Source organism: Erpetoichthys calabaricus, chromosome 2, assembly GCF_900747795.2.
Source record: "Erpetoichthys calabaricus chromosome 2, fErpCal1.3, whole genome shotgun sequence".
Classification (NCBI taxonomy): Eukaryota; Metazoa; Chordata; class Cladistia; order Polypteriformes; family Polypteridae; genus Erpetoichthys; species Erpetoichthys calabaricus.
This window is the reverse complement of record NC_041395.2, coordinates 20,358,669-20,386,508: the sequence shown is the minus strand read 5'-3', so window position 1 is coordinate 20,386,508 and position 27,840 is coordinate 20,358,669. Positions and strand designations below refer to the sequence as shown.

At 42.9% G+C, this 27,840-nt stretch overlaps 1 protein-coding gene across 1 annotated transcript in view; it reads right to left on the bottom strand.

The window, feature by feature from the left end:
- hsd17b12a (hydroxysteroid (17-beta) dehydrogenase 12a) overlaps positions 1–27,840 on the bottom strand; it is a 246,328-nt gene that overhangs the window by 46,413 nt on the left and 172,075 nt on the right. The window contains exons 5-6 of the mRNA XM_028793497.2: positions 25,856–25,920; positions 23,438–23,482 (exon numbers count right to left, since the gene is read on the bottom strand). Of these exons, the coding sequence (XP_028649330.1) occupies positions 23,438–23,482; positions 25,856–25,920 (110 nt within the window). The remainder of the gene's footprint in view (positions 1–23,437; positions 23,483–25,855; positions 25,921–27,840) is intronic.

Sequence of the window (27,840 nt, the reverse complement as noted above, 5' to 3'; positions counted from 1 at the left end):
AATTAGAAGTGGCAAACCGTTATCATGGCCTTGCGGAGCTGGACGGTGTCTCTGATAATTCTGAGGTGGTAGGCAGGGATGAGGAGCCCCAACGGGCCACCTCAAAACCAGTTCCCAAAAAGAGAGAGGTAGTGATAGTTGGGGACTCAATCATTAGGGGGATTGAAGTGCAGGTGTGCTCCAGAGAGAGAGAGAGAGAGTCTCGCACGGTGTGTTGCCTTCTGGGAGCACAGGTGGAGGACCTCCCTGGAAGGGTGGATAGGCTCTTGGCCAGAGCGGGGGTGGATCCAGTTGTCATTGTCCATGTTGGAACAAATGACATACATAAGGGTAGTCTGTCAGTTCTGCGATCCAAATTCAAAGAGTTAGGTGCTAAGCTGAGGAGCAGAACTGACAAGGTAGTCTTCTCTGAAGTTCTGCCTGTGCCACGTGCCAATCCAGGTAAGACTGAGGAGATTAGAAGGCTTAACGCATGGCTCAAATCTTGGTGCAGGGTAGAAGGGTATAGGTTTATGGGGCATTGGGACTCCTTTTGGAACAGATGGGACCTGTTCCGCCATGACGAGTTACATCTGAACTGGAGGGGCACCAATGTATTGGGGAGGCGTATGTGTAGGCTAGTCGAGGATTGTTTAAACTAGGGAATGGGGGGGCAGGGAGTTTAGGACAGGCCAGGTTTAGATCTATACATGGAAGAACAAACAATGGTGTAGAAACAAGAATGCATAGTAATGTAAATTCTAAGCAAACATTTAAATGTAGAAGGAGTAATACATTAAAAATAGTTTGCCTTAATGCTAGAAGTATCAAAAATAAGGTAAGTGAGTTGGAGTTATATGTAGCAGAGCATAATTATGATATTATAGCAATAACGGAAACCTGGCTAAATAACAAAGATGGGGATGAGTGTAACATAGAGGGATACATATTTTTTAGGAAGGATAGACAGAACAGAAAAGGAGGTGGTGTGGCTGTTTATGCCAAACAGGATTTAAATGTAAGTCTTCTTCAGTTGGATGATGAGCCCCATCTTAGTGAGGACGTGTGGCTTCGCCTGGAAAATATTAGGGAAAGGGGTCTTTTTAGTAATATCAAAAAGGCAAGTTTACAGGGAGATATTATAGTCATGGGGGACTTTAATTACCCAAATATTAACTGGGATAACCTTACAGATGGTGGAGTACAAGAGCAGGAGTTTTTAGAAGTAATCAGTGACTGTTTTTTAGCACAGTATGTTAAAGCACCAACACGGGGTGAAGCCTGTCTGGATTTAGTATTTTGTAATAATCAGGATAGAATTGAGGGTGTAGAGGTGATTGAACCACTAGGGTCAAGTGACCCTAATGTAATACAATTCTCAGTTTTTTGTAAGAGTGCAGATGCAAAGACTAAAATTGTTAAGTTGAAGTTTGGTAGGGCAAATTTTGAGCAGATGCGACAAAGTCTAAGTAGGATACACTGGGATAAGCTTTTAAGTGTGGAGACAGTCGAGTAGCAGTGGAACAGGTTTAAAAATGTTTTACATGTAATGCAGGACAGATACATCCCTAAATTTGGAATTAATAGGAAACGAAAAAAAACTCCACGGTGGATTAATAAAGATTTAAAAAAGAAGTTGCAAAGGAAAAAACTGCTTTATAAGGCATATAAGACTAATGACTGCAAAGTGAACTGTAGAGCGTATGAGAACATGAGGGCAACCATTAAGAAGGATATCAGGAAGGCTAAAAGACAGTTGGAGAGGAATATAGCAGATAAGGTGAGAGACGACCCTAAGAGATTCTTTCAGTATTTCAGTAGTAAAAGAACAGTCAAGGAGGAGGTCAAGTGCATCAGAAATAGTAAAGGGGGATTAAAAGATACAGACAGTGAAATAGCTGATGCCTTAAACTTACATTGTTCTGAGGTGTTTACAAGTGAGCAAGTGGATAACCTCCCAGAGGTAACAGGGACTACTAAGGAGGTACTGAGGGATTTGGAAATTGTAGAGAGAGAAGTACTGCTCAGATTAAATAAGCTGAAATCGAACAAATCACCAGGACCAGATAATATTTATCCTCGTGTTCTTAAGGAGGCTAGTGAGTACAGATATAAACCCTTGACGCATATTTTTAGGAAGTCACTGCGCACTGGAGAGATTCCGAAGGACTGGAAAATGGCAAATATCATCCTATTATATAAAAAGGGTGACAGGGCAGATCCAAGCAACTATAGGCCAGTAAGCTTAACATGCATCACAGGGAAATGAATGGAAGGAATTATTAAGGATAAGATCGAGCAACACCTGGCAAGGACAGGGCAGTCAGCATGGGGACAGAAGAGGGAGGTTGTGTTTTACTAACATGCTGGAATTCTATGAGGAGGCAACAAAAGGATACGATCAAAGTGGAGCTTATGATATTATTTATCTGGACTTTCAGAAAGCATTTGATAAGGTGCCACATGAGAGGTTGGGCATCAAATTAAAAGAGATGGGAGTTTAGGGTGATGTTTGTAGATGGGGGTAGAATTGGCTCAGACTCAGGAAGCAGAGGGTAATGGTGCGAGGAACCTCATCAGAACTGGCCGATGTTAAGAGTGGTGTTCAACAGGGGTCAGTGCTAGGACCGCTGCTATTTTTAATATATATAAATGATTTAGATAGGAATATAAGTAACAAGCTGGTTAAGTTTGCAGATGATACCAAGATAGGTGGAGTAGCAGATAATTTGGAATCCGTTATATCATTACAGAAGGACCTGGATAGCATACAGACTTGGGCAGATTTGTGGCAGATGAAATTTAATGTCAGTAAATGTAAAGTATTGCACATTGGAAGTAAAAATGTGATGTTTGAATACACAATGGGCGGTCTGAAAATCGAGAGTCCACCTTATGAGAAGGATTTAGGAGTCATAGTGGACTCTAAGCTATCGACTTCCCGACAGTGTTCAGAAGCCATTAAGAAGGCTAACAGACTGTCAGGTTATATAGCGCCTTGATGTGTGGAGTACAAGTCACAGGAGGTTCTGCTCAACCTTTATAACACACTGGTGAGGCCTCATCTGGAGTACTGTGTGCAGTTTTGGTCTCCAGTAGGGATGCACCGATACCACTTTTTTGGAAAACGAGTACGAGTACGAGTACTTGCATTTCAGTACTCGTCGATACCGAGTACTTAATAAAAACATGATTTAAATTTACAGGTAACAGCTTTAGTCATATAATTTAACAAAAAAAACAAGAAACTCTCATCTATCCACTGGGAGGTTAGGCTAATTAGCGACACGGGGCTAACACTGCTTGTCCAAATATCCGTGGTGAAACTAAACGCAGAGGAGGCTTGCAGTAGGCTGTGGATATGTTTTTTCACGGAGTCGTGTAGTTTAGGCAGCTCCGTGTCAGTCATGTAGCGGCGGCTTGGGACAACATATCTGGCCTCCAGAACATGGAGGAGACACAGGAATCCCACATTTTCTACCTCCGAGAGTGGCTGGTCACTCAATGCAATGTACTCGATAATTGCCTGTGTTATTTTCACAGCACGTGGATTGTCTCTGGACATTTTCTCTCGTCTTGCAAGAGTTTGCTGCAGCGTGGGTTGTGTTGGTTTAGAAGCGTGGGTAAACTCTTTGTACTCGTTGTCATGTTGGGATTTTACGTGCTTGATTAAATTACTTGTGTTAAATGCGCTACCTTTTGAGCCTCCTCTGGACAATTTCGCTGAGCACAATTTGCAGTCCGCCTTTGTTTTGTCGTCTTCATTCACTTTGAAATAGTTCCACACGGCTGACATGTCTCACCTCGCCTTCTCCCCGCTCTGAGCTGCAGCCGGGGCCTGGGGGCGGGCACTCGGCGCCTGTGATTAACCCCTTACACGCCGCTCAAACATAGACATTTCTCAGACCGTGGTATCAGTCCCTGGTATCGGAGGACTTTTAACGAGTACGAGTACTTTAGAAAATGTGGTATCGAGGCCGATACCAGATACCCGTTTCGGTATCGGTGCATCCCTAGTCTCCAAGCTACAAAAAGGACACAGCAGCACTAGAGAAGGTCCAGAGAAGAGCAACTAGGCTGATTCCAGGGCTACAGGGGATGAATTATGAGGAAAGATTAAAAGAGCTGAGCCTTTACAGTTTAAGCAAAAGAAGATTAAGAGGTGACATGACTGAAGTGTTTAAAATTATGAAGAGAATTAGTGCAGTGGATCAAGACTGTTATTTTAAAATGAGTTCATCAAGAACACGGGGACACAGCTGAAAACTTGTTAATGGTAAATTTCGCACAAACATTAGGAAGTTTTTCTTTACAGAAAGAACGATAGAAACTTGGAATAAGCTACCAAGTAGTGTGGTAGACAGTAAGATGTTAGGGTCTTTCAAAACTCGACTTGATATTTTCTTGGAAGAAATAAGTGGATAAGACTGACGAGCTTTGTTGGGCTGAATGGCCTGTTCTCGTCTAGAGTGTTCGAATGTTCTAATGTTCTAAATCAACATCTCCAAGCAGTTCACACTACGTTCACTTTACTGATTCCTTGCTCAGACTGGGTTTGCCGGTCTTGATGGTCCGCATCAGACTGTAACGTGAACGCCTTTGTCCACTGTAGCGACACGCAGGCTCACAGCGATACGTTTATTATGAAAGTCAACAATGAGGAAAATTGTTATTTGTGAACCGACTCGTGGCGTTAAAACTAACAAAATGGATACGCTAGTAGTGAGTGTTTGCATGGCATTTTGCTCTGGAGGATGCCAACGTATTCAGCCCACACGTATAGGCAAAAAAAAAAAAAAAAAAACCATCACGAATTCCAATGGGCGGCACGGTGGCGCAGTGGTAGTGCTGCTGCCTTGCAGTGCGTGGAGTTTGCATGTTCTTCCCGTGTCTGCATGGGTTTCCTCCCACAGTCCAAAGACATGCAGGTTAGGTGGATTGGTTTTCCTAAATTGTCCCTAGTGTGTGCTTGGTGTGTGTGTGTGTGTGCCCTGCGGTGGGCTGGCACCCTGCCCAGGGTTTGTTTCCTGCCTTGCGCCCTGTGTTGGCTGGGATTGGCTCCAGCAGACCCCCGTGACCCTGTAGTTAGGATATAGCGGGTTGGATAATGGATGGATGGATGGATTCCGATCTGACTGCTCACGTCGCATGGCCACACATCTAGCCCTAAAAACTCCAGGTTTGTGTCACCTGATGACAAATAGGACATAAAAATATCTCTTGTTGGGTCGACAAGTGGTTTGTGCGCCACACTTTTTCCTAGGGTGGACGGTCCTTTTTAATGTAATGCAACTCTTCCAGTGCGGCTGTCCCATTGGCAGGATCAGGCATATCTGAGCTTAGGTGGCACAACTTTTAGATCAGCACAGACCTTCCAGCTGGGCTGGTTGTGCTGTAGATGTACAATGGACCCCTTCACTTTCTGCATATGTTATTGTGTTAATTTTAAAAATATACATTTGCCCATCAATCTACACTCAATAACCCATAAAGACCAAGTGGAAACATGCCTTGGGAAAGGTTTGTACATTTATTAAAATTAAAAACCGAAAGCGGTCATTCATAGATGTATTCAGACCCTTAAATCAGAACTTTGCAGAAATGGACAGCTTTTGAGTCTTCTTAGGTAATACGGCTCTACAAGCTTTGCATGCCTGGATTGAGGCACTTTATTCCATTCTACCTGGCAGATCCTCTGAAGCTCTGTTCGACTGGATGAGAGGTTTCTGTAAAACTGCCATCTTCAGGTCTCTCCATGGATGTTCTATGAGGTTTAAGTGTGGGCTGTGGCCGGGCCACTCGACGACACTCAGTGACTTTGTCATGCTGAAAGCTGAACCATCACTCCGGTCACTGGTGATGTGAATGTCAGGGTCCTCTCTGTATTTGGCTGCATTCACCCTTCAGTCTCCATGTCCCTGCCACTGAGAAGCACCACATAGCTTGATGCTGCCACCACCGTGCTTCACTGCAGGGATGGCATTAGGTGACGAGCAGTGCCTGGTCTTCTCCAGACGCAGTGCTTGGGAGTTCCATTTTTTGTCTCATCAGTCCACAGAATCTTCTTCCTCATGTCCTCAGAGTCCTATTAGTCAAATGTGGCTTCTGTCTAGTCACTCTACTACAAATATCTGGTTAAGGAAGTTCTGCTGAGATGGTTGGCTTTCCAGCAGGTTCTCCTATCTCAGCAGAGGATCTCTGAAGCTCTGCTAGAGTGACCATTGGGTTGTTGGTCACCTCCCAGACCAAGGACCTTCCTGTCCAGTTACTTAGTTTAGCCGAACGACCAACTCTAAGAAGAGACCTGGTGGTTCCAAACTTCTTCTATTTCACAATTACTGAGGACCACTTGCCACTGGGAACACCCAAAGCTTTAGAAGCGGGTTGACCCTCTTGCCCTGATCTATGCCCTGATCACAATCTGATCATTGAGGTCTGCAGAGACTTCTTTGGACTTCATGCCTTGGTTTTAGTCCTGACATGCAGTGTGAATGAATTGTTGGACCTTCTATACACAGAAACACATGTGTGCCTTTCTTAATGACGTCCAGTCAATTCAGTTTGCCACAGGTGGACCCCAAATCAAGGTCTGGACACATCCCAAGAACAATTAATGCCAACAGGATGTACCTGAGCACAATGTGGAGTGCCACAGAAAAGGGCCTGCATACTTCTAGGAATGACAGGGTTCAGTTTTTGATTTTTAATAAATTTGCAAATCCTTCAGAAAACATGTTCATTTTGTCATTATGGGTTATTGAGTGCACACTGACGGGCAAAAATGTCAAATTTATTCATCCACTTTAATAAAATGATAAGTGGCTGTGTGTCTGTCTGTGTGTCCATCCAGTTGCTGTGTCTCGGCAATTTCAACAGATGGCGCAACACAAACATTTGCAGTGTTAAAATGCACTGCATTTGTCATTCCAGCAGATGGTGCATCACAAACATGATCATTGCTTTTATTAATTCCACACCAAATGGCAACTAACAGAGACATATGCATTGCATCTGTCATTCTAGCTGATGGTGCACTGCAAACGTTAATGCTGAGGTGTGCATTCGTTACTTAGATTTCAAACCATCTTAGACAGGTAGTATGGCTAGTCCACCTTAATAAAAGGATAGGTGTCTGTGTGTCTGTCTGTGTATCCTTCAAGTTGTTGTGTCTCCATCATTCCAAAAGTTGCCAAATCACAGACATCTTTAGTAACAAAATACATTGCATTTGTCATTCCAATAGGTGGCGCATCATAAAAATTAACACTACTTTTACGAATCCCATACCAAATGGTATATAATAGAGACATGCATTACATTTGTCATTCCAACAGATAGCACATCACAAACATTATCACTGCTTTGACGAATCCCACACCAAATGGTATATAACAGACACGTGCATCACATTTGTCATTCCAACAGATGGCACATCACAAACATTAAAATTGTTTTTATTAATCTCATGCTAAATGGCATAGAACAGATGTGCATTGCATGTCATTTCAACAGATGGCGCATCACAAACATTATCACTGTTCTTATGAATCTCATGCTAAATGGCATATAACAAGGGCATATGCATTTGTCATTCCAACAGATGGTGCATCATAAAAATTAATATTACTTTTATGAATCCCATACAAAATGGTATATAACAGACACATGTGCATTGCATTTGTCATTTCAACAGATGGCACGTCACAAACATCATCATTGTTCTTATGAATCTAATTCTAAATGGCATATAACAGATGTGCATTGCATTTGTCATTCCAACAGATGGCGCATCACAAACATTATCATTGCTTTTACAAATCCCATAACAAATATAATGTAACAGGCATTCACATTACTTTGTCATTCCAACAGATGGCAAATTACAAACATTAGCATTGATCTTATGAATCTCGTGCTAAATGGCATATAACAAAGACATATGCATAGTATTTGTCATTCCAAAAGATGGCGTATCACAAACATCACTACTTTTATGAATCCAACACCAAATGCATATGTAACAGACATTAGCACTGCTTTTGTCATTCCAACAGATGGTGTATAACAAACCATCACTACTTTTATGAATCCCATACCAAATGGCACATAACAGAGACACACGTATTGCATGGTGCCCTGCAAACGTTCTTTGATTACTTAGATTCCAACCTGTCTTAGATGAGCCGCACACAATAAAGTGTGCAGAAAGTGAAGGGTCTGAATACTCCCTGAATCCACTGTATATACAGTACTTACACTGTGAGAAAAATAGGCGACTGCAAAAAAACAGTAGGTGAGTTTTGTGATCAGCAAGCCAAAATCCATAAGATACACTTTAAAGTATTCAGAAAGCAAAATCCGATATCCAGTGTGATGGATGGATAAATGTATTAATTCTGAATTGGGCGACATGGTGGTGAATTTCAAGTATCCAGGTTCAAGTACCATGTATGGGGGTTTCCTCCAATACCCTAATGATATCCTTGTTCAGTTAGCTCGCTACTTGGAACTGGCCTGGTGTGGGCAAGCGGGTTGCTCTGAGATCAACTGGCATCCTGCCCTGGCTGGTTTTCTGACTTGATGCTGTGGACCCCACAAAGCAAATGGATGGATAGAAGGATGGACAGACAGCCTGCCTAACGATTAAGAAACACAATGATCAAGCAGAGATGATCTGATGATGCATTGGCAGCTTTTCAGAGCCTCAAGGGAATTAAAAAAAAAAAAAAAGAGGAGAAAGTTTTAAAAAAACAAAAAGGAAAGTGCGCTCATCCAAAGGTCTGCCATTACAGAAAAGTTCTTGAGAAAGTGCAGGTGTTACTGCAGAGAGGTGTAGGCGAGACAGACAGAGAGCGCTGGGGCGGAGGGACTGCGTGGGCGACGGAGCACAGACAGCGTGGGCGTCGCTCTCTTGTTACTCGGGGAACTGCAGGTACAAGAGCTGAGTGGGGGGGGGCACAAGAAAAGAAAAGCCCCAATCAGGCTGCTCAGCGTTACACAAGCAGACTGGCGAGCGAGCGGAGGGAGCACAACAAGCCAGCGGCTCAGCTTTTTAATCCATGAGACGATAAAAAGAAAAAAAAGGAGAGTCAGGCAGATAAGAGGACTTGAGGAGAGCCGAAGGGGGGAACTCCGTGCCTCGAGGGTCTGGCAAGATGACATCTAAATGAGCACCAAGCAGCCCAACCGAGAAAGGGCCACGAGGCGGCATCATCCCTGGGTGGGATGCCAGTCTGTTGCAGGGCAAGTACATCTTTAGACAGACAGATTGAACTTGATTTGTCCCCAGGGGGAAATTTGGAAATTTAGGGTGTAGGCTGAAAGCTGCATGGCTAGTGACATAAGGACAGAAAATCGGACATACGAGAGGAGACCATTCAGTCCATCAAGCCCATCTGTTTAGTGAATGTCTAAGCTGTCCCAATATGTCATTAGGGAACTTCTTAAAGGGTCTCAGGGTTTCTACTTCAAGTCCATGTCTTGGTAGTGTGCCCCATATTCCCACAGGCTCATCCACTTTAATTTCTACCAGTGTCTTGGATTATGTGATTCACCATTAAGCTGTTCCTGGATTTACTGTACCAGTGCTTTTGAGGATTACCTGGAGGAGTTCCCCATGTGGTTTAATTCTCCGAGTTTGTCACAGCATGACGTGTCCTCAAGTCCCATGATGCTCTTGGTTGCTCTCCTCTGCACAGCTTCAAGTGCTGCTATGTCTTTCTTGTAGTGTGGTGATCAGAACTGCACACAGGACACTCCAGATGTGGGAGGTCTCATTATAGATAGATAGATAGATAGATAGATAGATAGATAGATAGATAGATAGATAGATAGATAGATAGATAGATATGAAAGTCACTATATGATAGATAGATAGATAGATAGATAGATAGATAGATAGATAGATAGATAGATAGATAGATAGATAGATAGATAGATAGATAGATAGATACTTTATATAGTCTGGGCATAACCTAACTGGGTACATTATGGAGGTACGAATGGTGAAAGCCTTATAACTGGCACCCTTTCAAATGATTCAAATCATTCTGGTCGGAAAGAACATGAATGTGATTGCAGTGATAGTCGACACAGCCGCTGTAAACTGACAAAACTTTACCAATGCTTTTGAGGATTTTGAAGGTCTGGATGAGGTCCCCACACAGTCTCCTCTGCTCGAGACTAAACAGGTTTAATTCTCCGAGTCTGTCACAGCAGGACGTCTCATTACGTCCCATGATGCTCTTGGTTGCTGTCCTTTGCACAGCTTCAAGTGCCGCTATGTCTTTCTTGTAGTGTGGTGACCAGAACTGCACACCACACTCCAGCCGTGGTCCCACTATATAGTTTGAGCATAACCTAGATGGGAGTTATACCCGCTTCCCTGGAGCTCTGAGACTCTATGGATAAGTGGTGTGCCACCATGCAGCTTACTACAGGATTAATCAGCACAAAGAAAGTGACCCTGCCAGGCACTGAACCAGTAATACCAATTGTTGCTTCACCATGTCACCCAGTTCAGAATTATTCAATATCCACACCTAGTATATCTAAAGGTGACAGGCAGCTGAAGCCAATTCCCAACAGCACTGGAGCCAACCCTGGATGGGATGCTGGTCCAAGCCGGGGAGTGGCCACTCAGAGCATGCCAACGCTCAGGATGAGCCAAACCCAGGCCTTGGAGTGGCCATGTAGCTGTGCCAACATGCTGCTCATTTCAAAATCCTGCCCACACAGTAATGTTGGATTGGTACTACGTAAAATTTGGATTTTGGTATTGATACCAAAGAAAATAAGTGAGTACCCACAACGTCCGGCCACTCCAGCCCCCCTAGTCATGCTTTCACCCTGTTGCGCCACATAAACGTGCGACTCAATGCCTTGCTGCACTCGGCGGTTCCCCGTTGAATTGGGATAGCGAGGGGTCCCCCATGAAGTCTCCAGCGTGTCCAGTTTCCCGGTGGAGTTTTAAGTGCAACGTCTGGGTTATCTACTGTGGGTTCTCAAAGATCACACAGCTGAACACAAGACCTTTTAAACCTACCGTTTACTCTGCAAACCAAAAGTACCAGAGTGCTGGTATTGGGCCGTTTTACAAATTGGGTTTATCAGTACTGGTATACTATGGGAAACCATGCCAACTCCACAAATGACACCAGGAACTGAACCTGCTGGCCTGTAACCAAGCTGCTGCACCACCATATTCCTCCATCCATTAACTAAACCCATTTATTCCAACTTGAGACCTACCCTAGCAGAATCTGGCATAAGGCAGGGAATATTGCAGACTGAAGGACCAGTGTGTAACAGGGCACACTTACTAGCTTAACCTGGGCACGGCTGAGGGCATTAGGCAGGAACAACACCTGGACAGGGTGCCAGTCCATCACAGGGTGTGCACACACACCCCCCAAGGACCAATTTAGCCTCACTAATTCAGCTGAGCTGCTTGTCTTTGGACTGTGGGAGGAAACAGCAGCACCCAAATGGGAACCCACGCAAACACGGGGAGAACATGCAAACTTCATGCAGAGAGAAGCCAGGATACAAACCCCCTTTAGATAAGCCAGTCAAGTTTACATGACTGTGACCAAGCAGAGAGCAGAACCCTGGTCCACAGGGCTGTGGGATGGCAGCACCAACTAACCACTCGGTTCAGAATTATCCTGCGCGGGGAGTATGGAGGTACAAACGGCAAAAGCCTCATAACTGGCACCCTTTCGAATGATTCAAATTAATCAAGTTGGAAGAATTTGAAACTGATTGTAATGACAGCAGACATCGCCGCAGTAAACTGCCAATGGTCACATGCCATGAACTAACCAATGAGAAATGGAATGAACGCCGAGTTCCTTTATGACAAGAGAGCTGCCTAAGACATTGTAATAAGTAAGCTTAATATGTCACTGTGCTCTGTACAAAAAATATTTTATAAATCCACTCACATGTACAGCTAATACAAGGCCAGATTTAGCATATAGAACTGCTAGGCAAGCTTTTTAAGACAAGACAAGTTAAGGACAACTGCAAACGGACAATGTGCACTATTTCTGTGTCAGAGTCAGCATGACATTGGATCCTCTCTTTTCCTTGTTTAGAATGGCATGATTTACTTAAGTGGGGGCCTGCACATGAAGAAAGAGTATAAAGATTTGGAACATCGCCCGGAACACCTTTGAAGCTGACGGACGGATGGGAGATAACGTCATCCAATCTGGAAAATCCTTCCAACGCAGCGACGAAAATGGCAGACTCTATACAAGGTCTTGTCACGGCTTCCTTGTTTGTTATGCTGCGTAAACCATCATTAAAGAAAGCTAAGTTATTTCTCACCGCTGTATCACTAAGGGAGGGGTATCGCCTTTTAATATCATATCTGTGTAGTTTCGGGTTATGTAACACGCTGCAATTACAAAAGAACTTATTCCAACCAGGGAGCCAGCGCCCCCTGCTGGATTCAGACATCAGATGAATGACTAACATGAAACGTACAAATGCAACAGCGTCCAAGCTGGCCATCTGCTGAGACCTTGTGGCTCACCGTGTTGTTAATCAGTTAGCTGCTCATTAGTCTCGCTGAAGCCACAAGTCTGGAGACAACTAGGAGTGAAATTGTGCTTAAAACTGGGTGGGGACAATTAGGCGACTCACTGAGTGTCACATTTCTAAACCAATCCAATGCCTCAAGGAGGTGGGGCTTAAAGTAGGGGCGGGAATTTTGAACTACACAGAGTGGAGGTGCTCTCAATAACCTGGTCCAATGGTTCCCAAACTCGGTCCTGGGGGCCCACTGTGGCTGCAGGTTTTTGTTCCAATCAGATTCCTAATCAGTGACAACACCTGATAGCACTGAGCTCATTGAATTAGCTGCTATTTTTTGTCTCTTATTCTAGATTATTTTGACATGACTTTTACATTTATAAGACATTTAGAAATATTTCTGCTTTTGCTATAGATTTATATTTTTAATTATACTTTGCCCTTTCTCTGTGCTGTTTGCCCCCTTAATTGAATCTCTTTAATGACAATTAAAAATGAGCAGAGCAGACACGCTGGCAAACAGCACGGAATAATCAAAGGCTGCAACTACTTTAGCATCAGACCCACTAATTAGTACATAATGGATTAAACAAACACCTGGAAACGTAGAATGAAAATCAAGATGAAAATATTGTTAAAAAGAAAAAAAAATACATTATTCCCATATACAGTGCATCCAGAAAGTATTCACAGCGGATCACTTTTTCCACATTTTCTTATGTTACAGCCTTATTCCAAAATGGATTAAATTCATTTTTTTCCCCAGAATTCTACACATAACACCCCATAATGACAATGTGATAAAAGTTTACTTGAGGTTTTTGCAAATTTATTAAAAATAAAACAATTGAGAAAGCACATGTACATAAGTATTCACAGCCTTTGTCATGAAGCTCCAAATCGAGCTCAGGTGCATCCTGTTTCCCCTGATCATCCTTGAGATGTTTCTGCAGCTTCATTGGAGTCCACCTGTGGTAAATTCAGTTGACTGGACGTGATTTGGAAAGGCACACACCTGTCTATAGAAGGTCCCACAGTTGACAGTTCATGTCAGAGCACAAACCAAGCATGAAGTCAAAGGAATTGTCTGTAGACCTCCGAGACAGGATTGTCTCGAGGCACATATTTGGGGAAGGTTACAGAAAAATGTCTGCTGCTTTGAAGGTCCCAATGAGCACAGTGGCCTCCATCATCCATAAGTGGAAGAAGTTCAAAACCACCAGGACTCTTCCTAGAGCTGGCCGGCCATCTGAACTGAGTGATCAGGGGAGAAGGGCCTTAGTCAGGGAGGTGAGCAAGAACCCAATGGTCACTCTGTCAGAGCTCCGGAGGTCCTCTGTGGAGAGAGGAGAACCTTCCAGAAGGACAACCATCTCTGCAGCAATCCACCAATCAGGCCTGTATGGTAGAGTGGCCAAACGGAAGCCACTCCTTAGTAAAAGGCACATGGCAGCCCGCCTGGAGTTTGCCAAAAGGCACCTGAAGGACTCTCAGACCATGAGAAAGAAAATTCTCCGGTCTGATGAGACAAAGATTGAACTCTTTGGTGTGAATGCCAGGCGTCACGTTTGGAGGAAACCTGGCACCATCCCTACAGTGAAGCATGGTGGTGGCAGCATCATGCTGTGGGGATGTTTTTCAGCGGCAGGAACTGGGAGACAAGTCAGGATAAAGGGAAAGATGACTGCAGCAATGTACAGAGACATCCTGGATGAAAACCTGCTCCACAGCGCTCTTGACCTCAGACTGGGGCGACGGTTCATCTTTCAGCAGGACAACGACCCTAAGCACACAGCCAAGATATCAAAGGAGTGGCTTCAGGACAACTCTGTGAATGTCCTTGAGTGGCCCAGCCAGAGCCCAGACTTGAATCTGATTGAACATCTCTGGAGAGATCTTATAATGGCTGTGCACCGACGCTTCCCATCCAACCTGATGGAGCTTGAGAGGTGCTGCAAAGAGGAATGGGCGAAACTGGCCAAGGATAGGTGTGCCAAGCTTGTGGCATCATATTCAAAAAGACTTGAGGCTGTAATTGCTGCCAAAGGTGCATCGACAAAGTATTGAGCAAAGGCTGTGAATACTTATGTACATGGGATTTCTCAGTTTTTTTATTTTTAATAAATTTGCAAAAACCTCAAGTAAACTTTTTTCACATTGTCATTATGGGGTGTTGTGTGTAGAATTCTGAGGAAAAAAATGAATTTAATCCATTTTGGAATAAGGCTGTAACATAACAAAATGTGGAAAAAGTGATGCACTGTGAATACTTTCCGGATGCACTGTAACTACTTGGTACATTTTAATATACAGTATATACAGTATATACACACATATATATATTATATATATTTTACCAAACTTGGTTTTCTAATTTCTATATTGTTCCCACAACACTGAATCTGGGAAATAACACAAATTAGCTCATTAAAAACAGAAGGTGTTTGGAACAAAAACCTGCAGTCACATACAGGGGGTCCCCATGACTGAGGTTGGGCACCACTAACCTGGTCCAACAGACAACAAATTCCTCTTTACGATGAATTGTCTAAAAATAAATGTAACCTGTTGCAAATCAGATTACACATTGGCATTTGATGGCACAGTGGCACAGTGGGTAGCGCTGCTGCCTCGCAGTTAGGAGACCTGGGTTCACTTCCCGGGTCCTCCCTGCGTGGAGTCTGCATGTTCTCCCCGTGTCTGTGTGGGTTTCCACCCTCAGTCCAAAGACATGCAGGTTAAGTGCAGTGGCGATCCTAAATTGTCCCTAGTGTGTGCTTGGTGTGTGGGTGTGTGCCCTGTGGTGGGCTGGCGCTCTGACCGGGGTTTGTTTCCTGCCTTGCACCATGTGTTGGTTGGGATTGGCTCCAGCAGACCCCCGTGACCCTGTAGTTAGGATATAGCAGGTTGGATAATGGATGGATGGATGGATTTGACGGCATCACAGGACGAGTGGTAAATGTGAACAATACGTCGTCGCAGGAGCTGTGTGTGCTCTCGGCTATTCGGCATTACGACGATAGATAGAGTCAGAGTCGACGTGAGCTTGAGAGAACTCCTGAAAGCATGAACTGCAAAATTTGTATTTGAAGTACATGGTGTGTCAGACTCCATCAGAAGGATTGCCGTTAAGAGAGCTGATAACGAAGAGCCATGGGAGACGCAGATTTCAGGGCTCAAAACACCCGGACCAACAAATCTGCTCAAAAGCACCAGTAAATGCACAGACGAGGCTGCACAATATCCACCTTCTGACAGCACATCTGATTACCAAAAGAAATGTAACATTACCATCTAACTAGAAACGCAAACATGCCACAACAGAACAGCCATAGTGTTTTAACACGTTGTGTATCCATAGACCACAATGCTCATCTAAACTCGACTAGCTGTTGTTATGCCATACAGTCAGAATAACAGAAAGATATCATAGCAGACAGAAGCTCTTCTCAAACGTGTGGAGCCAAGTAGCTGTGGGGGTCTCTGCGTGTGTCTTCACCGTTACAGTACTCATCACAACATACAAATTAACCCTTAATCCGCCGGAACCAGCTATAGTCAGTTCCCAGTGCAATTTGCCAACACACCAGAGCTGATCAGTCTGTGCCGTACATTCGTTGAGCAGCCAGCTCGTGACCACTAGCGCCCCCTAGCGAATCAGCATCACTGTCCCTGGGATTGAGCCACTGCACTAAACGAGCCTGCTGGCATCAGCATTGGCCTCTGTGTGCTTGCATGCAGCCAGTTCAAGCGCAGTTGGCTCGGTGATTTAGTGAATTTCATCAATGGCATCACTTGCCCCTTGTACATATAATAAGAGATGGTTGCAGTTGTTTTTTGTTTTTTTTTTTTTTAGTTTTTACAGTTCGTTGGCAGTGTGTAAAACGATCAGTGCTGCAGTAATTATAATGCTCTTTGCATTAAAAAAAATGTTACATTAAAATTTCACTTTTTTTTGGTGAATTGTGACGTTTCCTTAAACAGTGCAGCAAAAAAGTATTTGGCGTCCGGGGGTGCATTAACACAGCATGTGACAGTTTAAGGGTTAATGACCAAGCTTTAGTTCCCTTGTGCTACTGACTTTCTGAATGGATGACAGCCATTTTAGCTTTTTTATTTTCTCTCAGTGACAGTTCAGTTTCTTTCACTCTCTCCCTGAAACCCTGGCGGTGCTTTAAAAATGCAGAGACTGGAGAAATTGGGGGCGGGGCTTTAGGGAGCAGCACTGTGGGTGTGGCCTTTGCAGTGCAGGATTTTGCCATTCTTCACTACACGGATTGCCCCCAGATGCATCTCCTCGTTTTGAGAATCACGCCTGGCTCTGCTCACGGAACTGTCAAAAATCTCCCAGGATGAGGTGGGAAGAGGAAAATTAATCCAAGAAGTATTTCGAGGTTGGTGTGTACTGTTGGAAAAACATCACGTAAAGAAATCAAAAGAGCTAAAAAGTGATATGGAGTGATGGGTTAATCCTGTACCACATGGCACACACTAAACCATGGAGGGCTTTATTGAGAAGCAAAGGACAAGAAGGACCCCATGTTGAACAGCTCAGCTGATCTTTGACCAAACCTACCGAGAAAAAACAAAATCCTCCTGGGAAAATGTTGGTGACACCAAAGTAGAGAGAGCTCTTTGCAATGCAGCCCAGTGACTCGTTTGTGCGCTCATTAAGAAAGACATAGCCTGCCTCCAAGTTGAATATGGTGGGGCTTGGAATCATGAAATCAGAGAACTACCCGGGCGTTTTACAGTGGAATACGCTACTCAGCGACCAAAAACTTGTTATGGATTGAACGTCAGAGACATGGCAGTGCTAGAGGAACTCCAGAGAAGAGCGACTAGGCTGATTCCTGGCCTGAAGGCTATGAGGAGAAAGTGAAGGAGCTGAGCCTTTACAGTTTGAGTTCATCAAGAACACGGGGACACAGTTGGAAACTTGTGAAGGGTAAATTTCGTACAAACATTAGGAAGGTTTTCTTCACAGAGACACATGGAATAAGTGACCAAGTAGCGTGGTCGAGAGGAGGACTTTAGGGACCTTTTAAATTTCAACTTGACGTTGTTTTGGAGAGTCTTGGTAAATAGGATAGATGGGACTTGTTGGGCTGAGTGGCCTGTTCTCGTCACAATTGTTCCAATGTTCTAATCAGGGGTCCTCCAGCACGACATCATCTCACATCCAAAACCACAGAGGGGTGATGAACTGTGTTAATCTGGCTGGCAGTGAGTCCTGATCTCAATCTCATCGAAAACCTTTTGAAAGAGCAGAAATCGAATATTTGGAAAGGGAATCCTGAACACATTTGAGGAGAGTCAACAGCAGATTGGCAGAAATGACTACCAGAAAGGTGCAAGAAGCTTGTAGATGCGCTTTGGGGACAGCTGAAAGGCTTTGATGGGGGTAATTCCATGCCAATCCACAAAGGGTGCTGTTTAGTAACATCTTTTTCCTTCTCCCCCTCTACAGCCCTGCCACCTTTGACGTCACTGCCAGTGTCCGGTCTGCTGCACCAAATCTTTATTCTTGTTTGTGTTTTTTGTTACCATGGGAACAAGAAACGTCTGAAGGCTAACATTATGGAAGGGGGCCTGTAACAGGTCCAGGTCTAATTTTCATTTTCTTCAGTATTGTATACCTTTGGACATCCTAGTAAAATATTCAGATAAGTTCTGACACTGATATTGTGAAGTGGCGGCTCTGAAGCTAAGTATCTGGAAGGTTGCTGGTTCATATCCTGTTACTTCCAGAAGGGATCCTACTCCGTTGGGCCCTTGAACAACTCCAGGGGTGCTGAACATTGGCTTAACCTGCACTCTGACACCCAAATGTCATGTGAAAAGACCATTTCCCCTAAGGGATTAACAAAGTATATAAAAAAAAATTCCAAATGTGTCTGAAGATGCTGTGTATGATATATGAGAAATGCAAGGTGACCATTAGTATCATCCGCTACTGTATGCCGTTTGGACTGGCGCCCTATCTGGGTGTTGTCCCTGCCTTGTGCCCTATACTTGATGGGTTAGGCTCCAGCTTCCCAGTGACCCTGCTCAGGATTAAGCGGGGTTAGAAAATGGTGTGGTGTGGAATGTATGTGGATTACAGGAAGCATAACGAAACAGACTATGGGAAGAAGTGATAGATATTTAGAAAAGCCAAAGCTTAGTACAGTGGGAAAAGGATCTCTCATTCAACATCTCTGATAAGGAGTGGAAGGTAGCAATGCAGAGAATTCACTCGAGCTCCATATGCACAAAGCATACAATTATTCAACTTAAAATGATATATCGGGCATATCTGTCTCGTTTGAAATTGTCCAAAATGTTTCCAGGTCAAGATCCAACCTGTGAACGTTGCAATCGAGATCCAGCCTCACTGGGTTACATGTTTTGGGCCTGTACCAAATGAACATCATTCTGGACCAAAATCTTTAAATGCCTTTCAGAAAGCCTTGGGGTCACCATACCTCCTAATCTACTAACAGCTGTGTTTGGTGGGCTCACAGAGGGGCCTAAAGTGGAGAATGAGAAGCAAACTGGAATGGCCTTTACTACACTAGTAACACGTAGACTTATATTGTTCAACTGGAAGAATCCTAACTCTCCTGTTCTAAGTCAGTGGGTAACTGATGTTATATTCTATTGGAAATTGGAAAAAAATTAAATTCTCACTTAGAGGATCTGTGCAGAACTTTTTCAAAACCTGGCAGGATCTAATTAATAACATTTTAGAATAAACTTGTAAAGCACTGAGGAAGCAGGTTCTTTCCCCTCTTTTACTCCATTTACCTTTGTTTGTTTATTAATTTATCTATTTATTTATTTTTATTAGCTTAATGTTTTACTCTGTTGGCCTAGCTCTCTTTCTGAGGGGTGGGAGTTGATTTGTTTTGAACCTATTTTTGTGAAACTTGAGTTATTTGCATGGAATTGTTTTAATAAAATCAATAAAAAAAAGCCAAAGTATAACAAAGTCTGGCCTGGACGATCTTTGTCTGGCTGCCAAAGGCTGACCATGTGGCCATTTTGGTCATTGTGGGCAGAGTGAGGTGGAAAAATGAACAAGACTTCCAGTTAGACAGTCCCTTGTACCTAACAATTATATCTGCTATTGTATCTGCTCAGTTTTAGAAACTATAATCCCACATTCTCTATTTTAATCAGTAACCAATAGGCTAAAACAGAGGCCACGCCGTCATTATAATTCTCATAACTGGCCATACTGGTTTTGGTTGAGTGTCTCCCACATGACTTTACATGTTTCTTTACTTTTCAAGTCCCTCCGGTCAGAACTCAGTCCACTTTGGCTACATTCACATTATCAGCCCAAAATAACTCAAATCTGATTTTTTGGCTTAACGCGACACAAATCTGATGTTTTCAGGGCTGTGTGGACAAAGAAATCTGAGCTTTTCTATTTTTTCTCGTTTTATTGATTTTAATTAGAAGCAGATAACATTCCATACAGTGAAGTCAAACTTAAAGCAAAGCAAAGCAAAATTTAACCCCTCACCCAAGAGAAAGAGAGGAGAGCCAGAAACCGCAGCCACTCTATAAAAGGAACAAGAAAGGAAGAGTATCCTTTTCTCCGAAATGGAAGCTTATTCTAAACTGTTATTGATTAGATCCCTGTCATATTTTTAAAAAGTTTTGAAGAGATCCTCTGAGTGAGAATTACCAGGCTGAAGTAACTGAAATCTGATTTTTTTGGGCGGAGTGGTGGCTCTGAGGCTAAGGATCTGCGCTGGTATCCAGAAGGTTTCCGGTTCGAATCCCTGTCAGTGCCAAAAGAGATCCTACTCTGCTGGGCCCTTGAGCAAGACCCTTAACCTGTAATTGCTCCAGGAGTGCTGTACAATGGCTGACCCTGCGCTCTGACCCCAAGGGGTATGCGAAAACTAACAAATTCCTAATACAAGAAATTGTATAAGGCGAAATAAACAACAGGGCTGTGATCTTTTCAAATCATATGTGGTCCTAGATTTGAACTGTTAGATTGAATTCATTTTTTTTTGTTCATATGCAATGACCTGAGCACTGTCTTCATCAGCCAACAATGGCAGGGCGACAAAACACCAATGGAGTTGTGACAACAGACATGGTCGGTCCCACCATTGCTGGCTTCTTTCCAGTCCTCACACATCTCTTGGTGCAGCAGTGCCACCAATAGCTGTGAAAACAGCAAACGCTGGCCGACTGGCTTTTTTCCCCACCTTCTCGACGTAATCGTGTACAGATGACGAACGGTTTGGCATCCTCCAGAGCAAAATGCGATGCAAACACTCGCTACTAGCGCATCCATATTGTCGGACAACTCGTTTCACAAATATGATGTTCTGCTATAGTTGGTGACACAGATGACTTTCATAAACATATCAAAGTGTGCATGCATGTCGTTTCAGAGGACAGAGACGTTCATATCACAGTTAGACGCAGGTCACTTGTATTAATGAAAGTGTGGCGGATGGCTGGAGTCACCTGGAAGGACAAGGAGAGAGACAATACCTACCCTGGGCCATAACAGGGCAGCCACCCTGGTTCACATGGGGGCCACAGGATCAGGGCTTAGAAGCTCAATCCTGCTGGGGTCCGTGACCACCACCAGGGGGTGCCCAGAGGATTATAGAGCCTTGGATTACAACACTTCCACCACACCTGGAAGTGCCGTCAGAAGAGATTTCAGGCACATCAAGAGTGCTTCCAGGTGCTCATGTGGCACTTCTGCCACACCATAAATTGCCGCCAGAAGATCATCACAAAGCACCTGGAGCACATCTGGGGTATTATAAAAGGGGCCGCCTCACTCCATTAGCTGGAGTTTGTGTATGGAAGAGTGAGGGTGGTAGAAGGAGAAGGAGAAAGAAAGGACTGAGTATTTGCTAATTTTGAGCATTGTGAGGTGCTGTACATCCTGGAGAGAATTCTTAAATGTGTGTGTTTTTGGACATTTGGTGTCTGTCTGTCTGTGTACAGGGGCTGAATTACCACAAATGCAAACCATCAAGATTGGCAAATCCAGTCTGCGTAAGAAATCAGTACAACTGAGTAATGTGAACCTAGCAGAAGTGTTGTGTTCTGAGATGACATCCTGCTTAGGGATGTTTAACGTGGGTTTGATTTACTTGCATGGGTTGCCATCATTCTCCTTTAACCCCTTTGTTCCACAAGCTGTTTTCACTCACTGGATTTCTGAACACTTGTAGTTTTTATGCTTTTCTTACCATTCTCAGCATACACTTGCGACAGTTGACTGTGAAAACCCCATGATGACAGCTGTGTGGTGGATAGTAGAACTGCCAACTCCTAGTGCCAACTATTGTGCCATGTTCAATGTCATTAATGCCAGCGACTCTTCCCTTTCCAACGTGCAACTGCACACCAACTGATGGTAGTACCTACGAACGTGAACTGTCAAGGCAGGAAAATTTGATCTGAGCAAAATATTGGAATTGAGCAATGAGGCTTGTAATGTGAACAAAGCCTTTGTCTACAACGCTAGCTGGGTGTCCTGGCAGAGGGTACACTAGCAATGGCAACCTGAAATCCCGGGCTGCCACCACTAGGGTATGCTATGTCCCAATATTATGGAGTGTGCACCAGTGAATTGGTTATGTTCTCTCAGGAAGCCAGTGGGGCCATTGATCCAGTGGTGAAGTGGGTTATGCTCTGAAAATAAGACACGCGTCACTGGGGTTGAAGAGAAAGTCCTAGAGTTAAGGTTGTTGATTTAGAGAAGGGAGGGTTGGGGAAGGAAATTATCACATCAGCCCCATCTCTCCAACAGATGGGACAGTAGGGGCATTGATAACTTTAGAAATGGAGCCTTTGGATCTTTGAAAGTGGGTCATCATCCCAAGCTCTGCCTGACCTGTTCATAGAAGCTGGGGCCCAAAATTCATTGGACAGTAAGTGTGACTACTTAGAGGATGACCACAGGACTTAGACCTGACCTTAGAATGTACTACTAGGATTTCCTTAAAGGTGGGCTTTTTGTGACGGGCCTTCTCGACAGACCCTGATTTAGTATGGGGTTGGAAGCTAGTATCAAGCACTAGGACTGGCATTAGCAAGAAAGGCTAAACAGAGCAAGGAAATTCAGAAAGAGAGGGCAGGAGCAGACCAGAAGAAAAGAGAAGTTCTAGGGGGAGGTAAGTAAGGCAGCCCTTCTTACCAGATGACATCTTAAATAGGAGAGGATTGTGTATGTGTAACAGGGCCTGATAATGTGACCGACAACTTTGGGGTTGTCTGCAAACCCATGGTGTGGCCTGTAAATAATACAGCCTAAAATAGAGGCAATTGGGAGGAAATTCTCTTGCAAAATGGCACTGCAATGACGTAACAAAAATAATGAGGAAACTTAAAAAAAAAAACCAGAAAACTATTTAATTTTATTCAAAATACTAACAGAGAATTTCAACAAATTATAACTGCAGTGATGTCACAACAGTAGGACCTACTAGAGCACCAGAACCTACAGTTACTGACAATATAAAGAAATAAATGACAAGAAAAACCACATAAAGCAGAGCAAAAAGCATCTTTAAATCAGCGGCGAAACCTAACATGCAGACTGGTAGCCACCCTGGAGTGAAACTCGAACAACGTTTCTACCAACAACACTGACAAATGGTGTGGTGAGTATTTACTAATAAAAAGCACTAAAATGTAACAACTCGAGTTTTGAAGGTTCCTAAAGTCCTACTGTTTCCCACACTACTTGGTCACTTATTCCAGGTGTCTATGGTTCTCTTTGTGAAGAAAAAATGATATTACAGCATTTGTGTGGTGCAGCAAAGGTGGGGGGTCACTTGAAACTCACTCAACACACTTGGGTACGATTTTGAATGTGTAAGAATAATACACCGTCTACTTACTATAACCCATGACGAAAAAATAAAGCAAAAGTAAGACTTACCTTGCAGACTGATGTAACGTTGATTTTAATAATATTGCTGATCATCTGTGAAAAGAGAAACAAAATGAAAAGGTGAACTCATTTTGTACCGCACACTGTCTAAATTGCTAAAGCTAATTGATGAGTTTTATTCAAAATTAAAGATTTACAACGTTAGAACATTAGAATACTCTGGACGGGAACAGGCAATTCAGCTCAACAAAGGTTATCATTCCTATCCACTTAATTCTTCCAAAGTAACAAGTCGAGTTTTGAAGGTTCCTAAAGTCCTACTGTCTCCCACACTACTTGGTCACTTATTCTAGGTGTTTATGGATCTGTCTGTGAAGAAAAAAGTCCTAATGTTTGTGTGAGATTTACCCTTAAGTTTCCAACTGTGTCCCCATGTTCTTGTTGAACTCATTTTAAAGTCACAGTCTCGAACAACTGGACTAATTCCCTTCCTAATTTTAAACACTTCAGTCAGGTCTCCTCTTAATCTTCTTTTGCTTAAACTGTAAAGGCTCAGCTCTTTTAATCTTTCCTCCTAACTCATCCCCTGTGGCCCTGCAATCAGCCTCGTTGCTCTTCACTGGACCTTCTCTAGTGCTGCTATGTCCTTTTGGTAGCCTGGAGACCCAAACTGCACCCTGCACTCCAGATGAGGCCTCACCAGTGTGTTATGAAGCTTGAGCAGCACCTCCTGTGACTTGTATTCGCACATCAGGGCGCTATATAACCTGACATTCTGTTAGCCTTCTTAATGGCTTCTGAACATTGTCTGAATATTGATAGTGTCAAGTCTACAACGACTCCTAAATCCTTCTCATAAGGTGTACTTTTGATTTTCAGAACTTCCATTGTGTATCCACACCTAACATTTTTATTTCCTTTGTGTAATACTTTACATTTAATGACATTAAATTTCATTTGCCACAAATACAGTATGCCCAAGTGTGAATGCTGTCCAAGATTATCTGCCAATTCATCTGTATCATCTGCAAACTTCAGCAACTTCTTATTTACATTCCTATCCAAATCATTTAAATATATTAAAAAATAACAGCAGCCCCAGCACTGCCCCCTGCTGGTCACCACTCTTAACGTCAGGCAATTCCGATGAGGTTCTTTATACCATAACCCTCTGCTTCCTGTGTCTGAGCAAATTCTGCACCCATCTGCACACCACACCCTGACCTTCCACTTCTTTTAGTTTGATGCCCACCTTCTCATGTGGCACCTTATCAAATGCTTTCTTTAAATCCAGATAAATAATATCATATGCTCCACTCTTCTTGTATGCTTTTGTTGCTTCAGCATGTTAGAAAAACATGACCTCCCTCTTCAGAACCCATGCTGACTGTTTAGTAAAACTCCTATTCTTGCCATGTGTTGAATGTAAAGCTTACTGGCCTATAGTTTCTTGGATCTGCCCGGTCACCCATTTTACATAATGGGATAATATTTGTCATTTTCCAGTCCTTTGGAATTTCTCCAGTGACTTCCTAAAAATATGTACTCGCTAACCTCCTTAAGAACTCGAGGGTAAATATGATCTGCTCTGTGTGATTTGTTTGACTTCAGCCTATTTAATCAGAGCAGCACTTCTCCCTCCATAATTTCCAAATCCCTCAGTACCTCCTTAGTAGTCCCTGTTACCACTGGGTGCTTATCCACTTCCTCACTTGTGAAGAACTCAGAAAAATCTGAGTCCAGGGCATTCGCTATTTCACTGTCGGTATTTTTTAATTCCCCTTTACTATTCCTGATGCACTTCACATCCTTGACTGTTCTTTTTACTACTAAAATACTGAAAGAATCTCTTTGGGCCGTCTTTCGCCCTTTCTGCTATATTTCTCTCTACCTGCCTTTTAGCCTCCCTAATATCATTCTTAATGGTTGCTCTCAATTTGTCATTTGTATTTTCGTACAAGTAGATCAATTTCAGCATCTTCTGTAAATGTGAGTACCAAATTTGATCATTTGTTTCTCTTCACCACGTAATGCAGTCGACTTGGTGGAGGGGGGCCACCCTGTATATTAGATATATCGATGTAATCAGACCTCCAGTTAGTTGATAAAATTGGAAAGTCTGAAAACCGTAATCCTAAACTTAAAGTTCTTGCAAATGCTTTTGCAAAAGTGACTAAAGCAGACAAATAAATGTTCCTAAATATATAACATCAGAGCCCATTTATAATTCACAAATCATCTTAAATTTGACTGTATGTGAATGAGCACATTGTCTCTGCCCAAAAATAATCTTTATATGGTAGAACGTAATGGCATACGAATGGTAAGAAATCACACCCATGTGACACAGGAGGTGATCTGAACGTTTACTGGTTGTTGGTGTCTCCTAGTCATGTAAGTGTCTTCATTCAGGGAGTGCGCTTGTAAGTCATTAGAAAAATCTGTTAATAAAAACAAAGTTCTTACATTGTCAAGATCCGGAATGTCAAGGAAGTATTCAGGATATCCATATGAAATTCCAACATTATTTACTGAAAAAGAAATAAACAAAAGGTCAGAATTATTATGCTCTCCATGCCTATTGAAATATCCTAAAATATTCAGGGAACTGGCACAATGTTCATCTCTTTATGTAGTTTCTCAAAAACAGTAACTATAGAGATTAGATTAAATAGAATTTTATTTGTCCCCAGGGAAGAAATTTGACTTTTTGCAGAAACTCTTTGAATATAAATGCATAAAGAGATAGATAAATAAATTTACAGACATGGACAAATTTGTTGGTACCCTTCCAGCTCAGTGAAAAAGATGCCATCTGATTTGTAAAAAGTGGTGAATTGAAAAGCCGCTGTCCCCTGTATACCTTTGAGATGTCATCGAGTAAAGTAAAGAGATCAAGTATTACTTATTCTATAAAGAAATTCTAAAATGGCCTGGACACGTCTGTTGGGACCCTTAGGAGACATCCTAAATAATTGGATTTGAGTGATTTTTCAAACTCTGTTTTCTTGAGTTCGTATCACACATTTCTAATAGTGCAATCAGCTGATTTAAATGTAGGCAAGTCGTCACTCTGCTGTGTGGTGTCATCGTGTGTCCCACACTGACCACGAACCAGAGAAAGCAAAGGAGAGAGTTGTCTGAGGAGATCGGAAAGAAAATGATAGACCAGCATGTGAAAGGCAGAGTGTAAGACCACCGCCAAGCAGCTTGATGTTCCTGTCACAACAGTTCCAAATATTATTAACACGTTTAAGGTCCATGGGACTGTAGTCAACCTCCTTGCACACGGCTACAAGAGGAACATCGACCAGAAAATGGGCTGAAGGATAATGAGATAGAGAAAAAGCAAAGAACAACTTCTAAAGGGATACAAGCTGAACGCCAAGGTCGAGGTCCATCAGTGTCTGACTGCACCATCCATCGCTTTTTGAATGATGATGAACTCGGTGGAAAAAGACAAAGGAGGACTCTATAGTTGAAATTCAAATATATTAAAGCCAGATGAGAATTTGCTGAAATGCATATTGACAAGGCACAATGCTTCTGGGAGAATGTCCTTTGGTCAGATGAGACAATACTGGAACTTTTTGGAAAGTCATATCAGCTCCGTGTCCAGAAATGAGAAAATGAAGCTTTCAAAGAAAAGAACACCAGACCTGCTGTGAAACATGGAGGAGACTCGGTGATGTTTTGGGCCTGATTGCTACATATGGCATGGGGTGCCTTGAGTCTGTGCAGAGAACAATAAAATCTCAAGACCATCAAGACATTCTGGAGTGAAACGTCCTGTCCGGAGTCAGAAAGCTCTATCTCAGTCGCAGCTCATGGATCCTTCAATAGGCTAATGAGACAAAACACACAACTAAAAGCACCCAAAAATGGCTAAGAAGAAAATATTGGAACTACCGTGAAGTGGACGTCTATGAGCCCTGATTTGAATCCTATTGAAAATCTACGGAAAGAACTGGAGAAAGACCCTCCCCCCTTCAAACCTGACACTGCTGGAGCAGTTTGCTCAGGACGAGTGGGCCGAATGACCTGTGGACAGGAGCAGAAGTCTCGTGGAGAGCTGCAGGAATCTCTTGTGTGTAGGGATTTCAAACTCTAAGGTTATGTAACAAGATATTAGCTTAAAGTTCCCATCATTTTTGTCCACGCCATTTTCATTTATGTTATGATTTGAAATATTCTGTGAAATCCAAACTCTAAAGGAGAGTCTGATTTTTGTTAAATACTTAATAAACAAAGATGAGTGCCAATGACTTTGGTCAGTTTGAGACAATTGCAGGGTCTAATTTTTCATGGAGGGCTACCAACAAGTTTGCTCATTCACAGGATTAGAATGTCCACACCAGAATGACTAAAAATGGAAGAAACTTTAAAAAGAAAGAAAACTTAACTTGACAATCACAGTGAGGCATTATGCAGGCATATTGCTGTTGGTATAA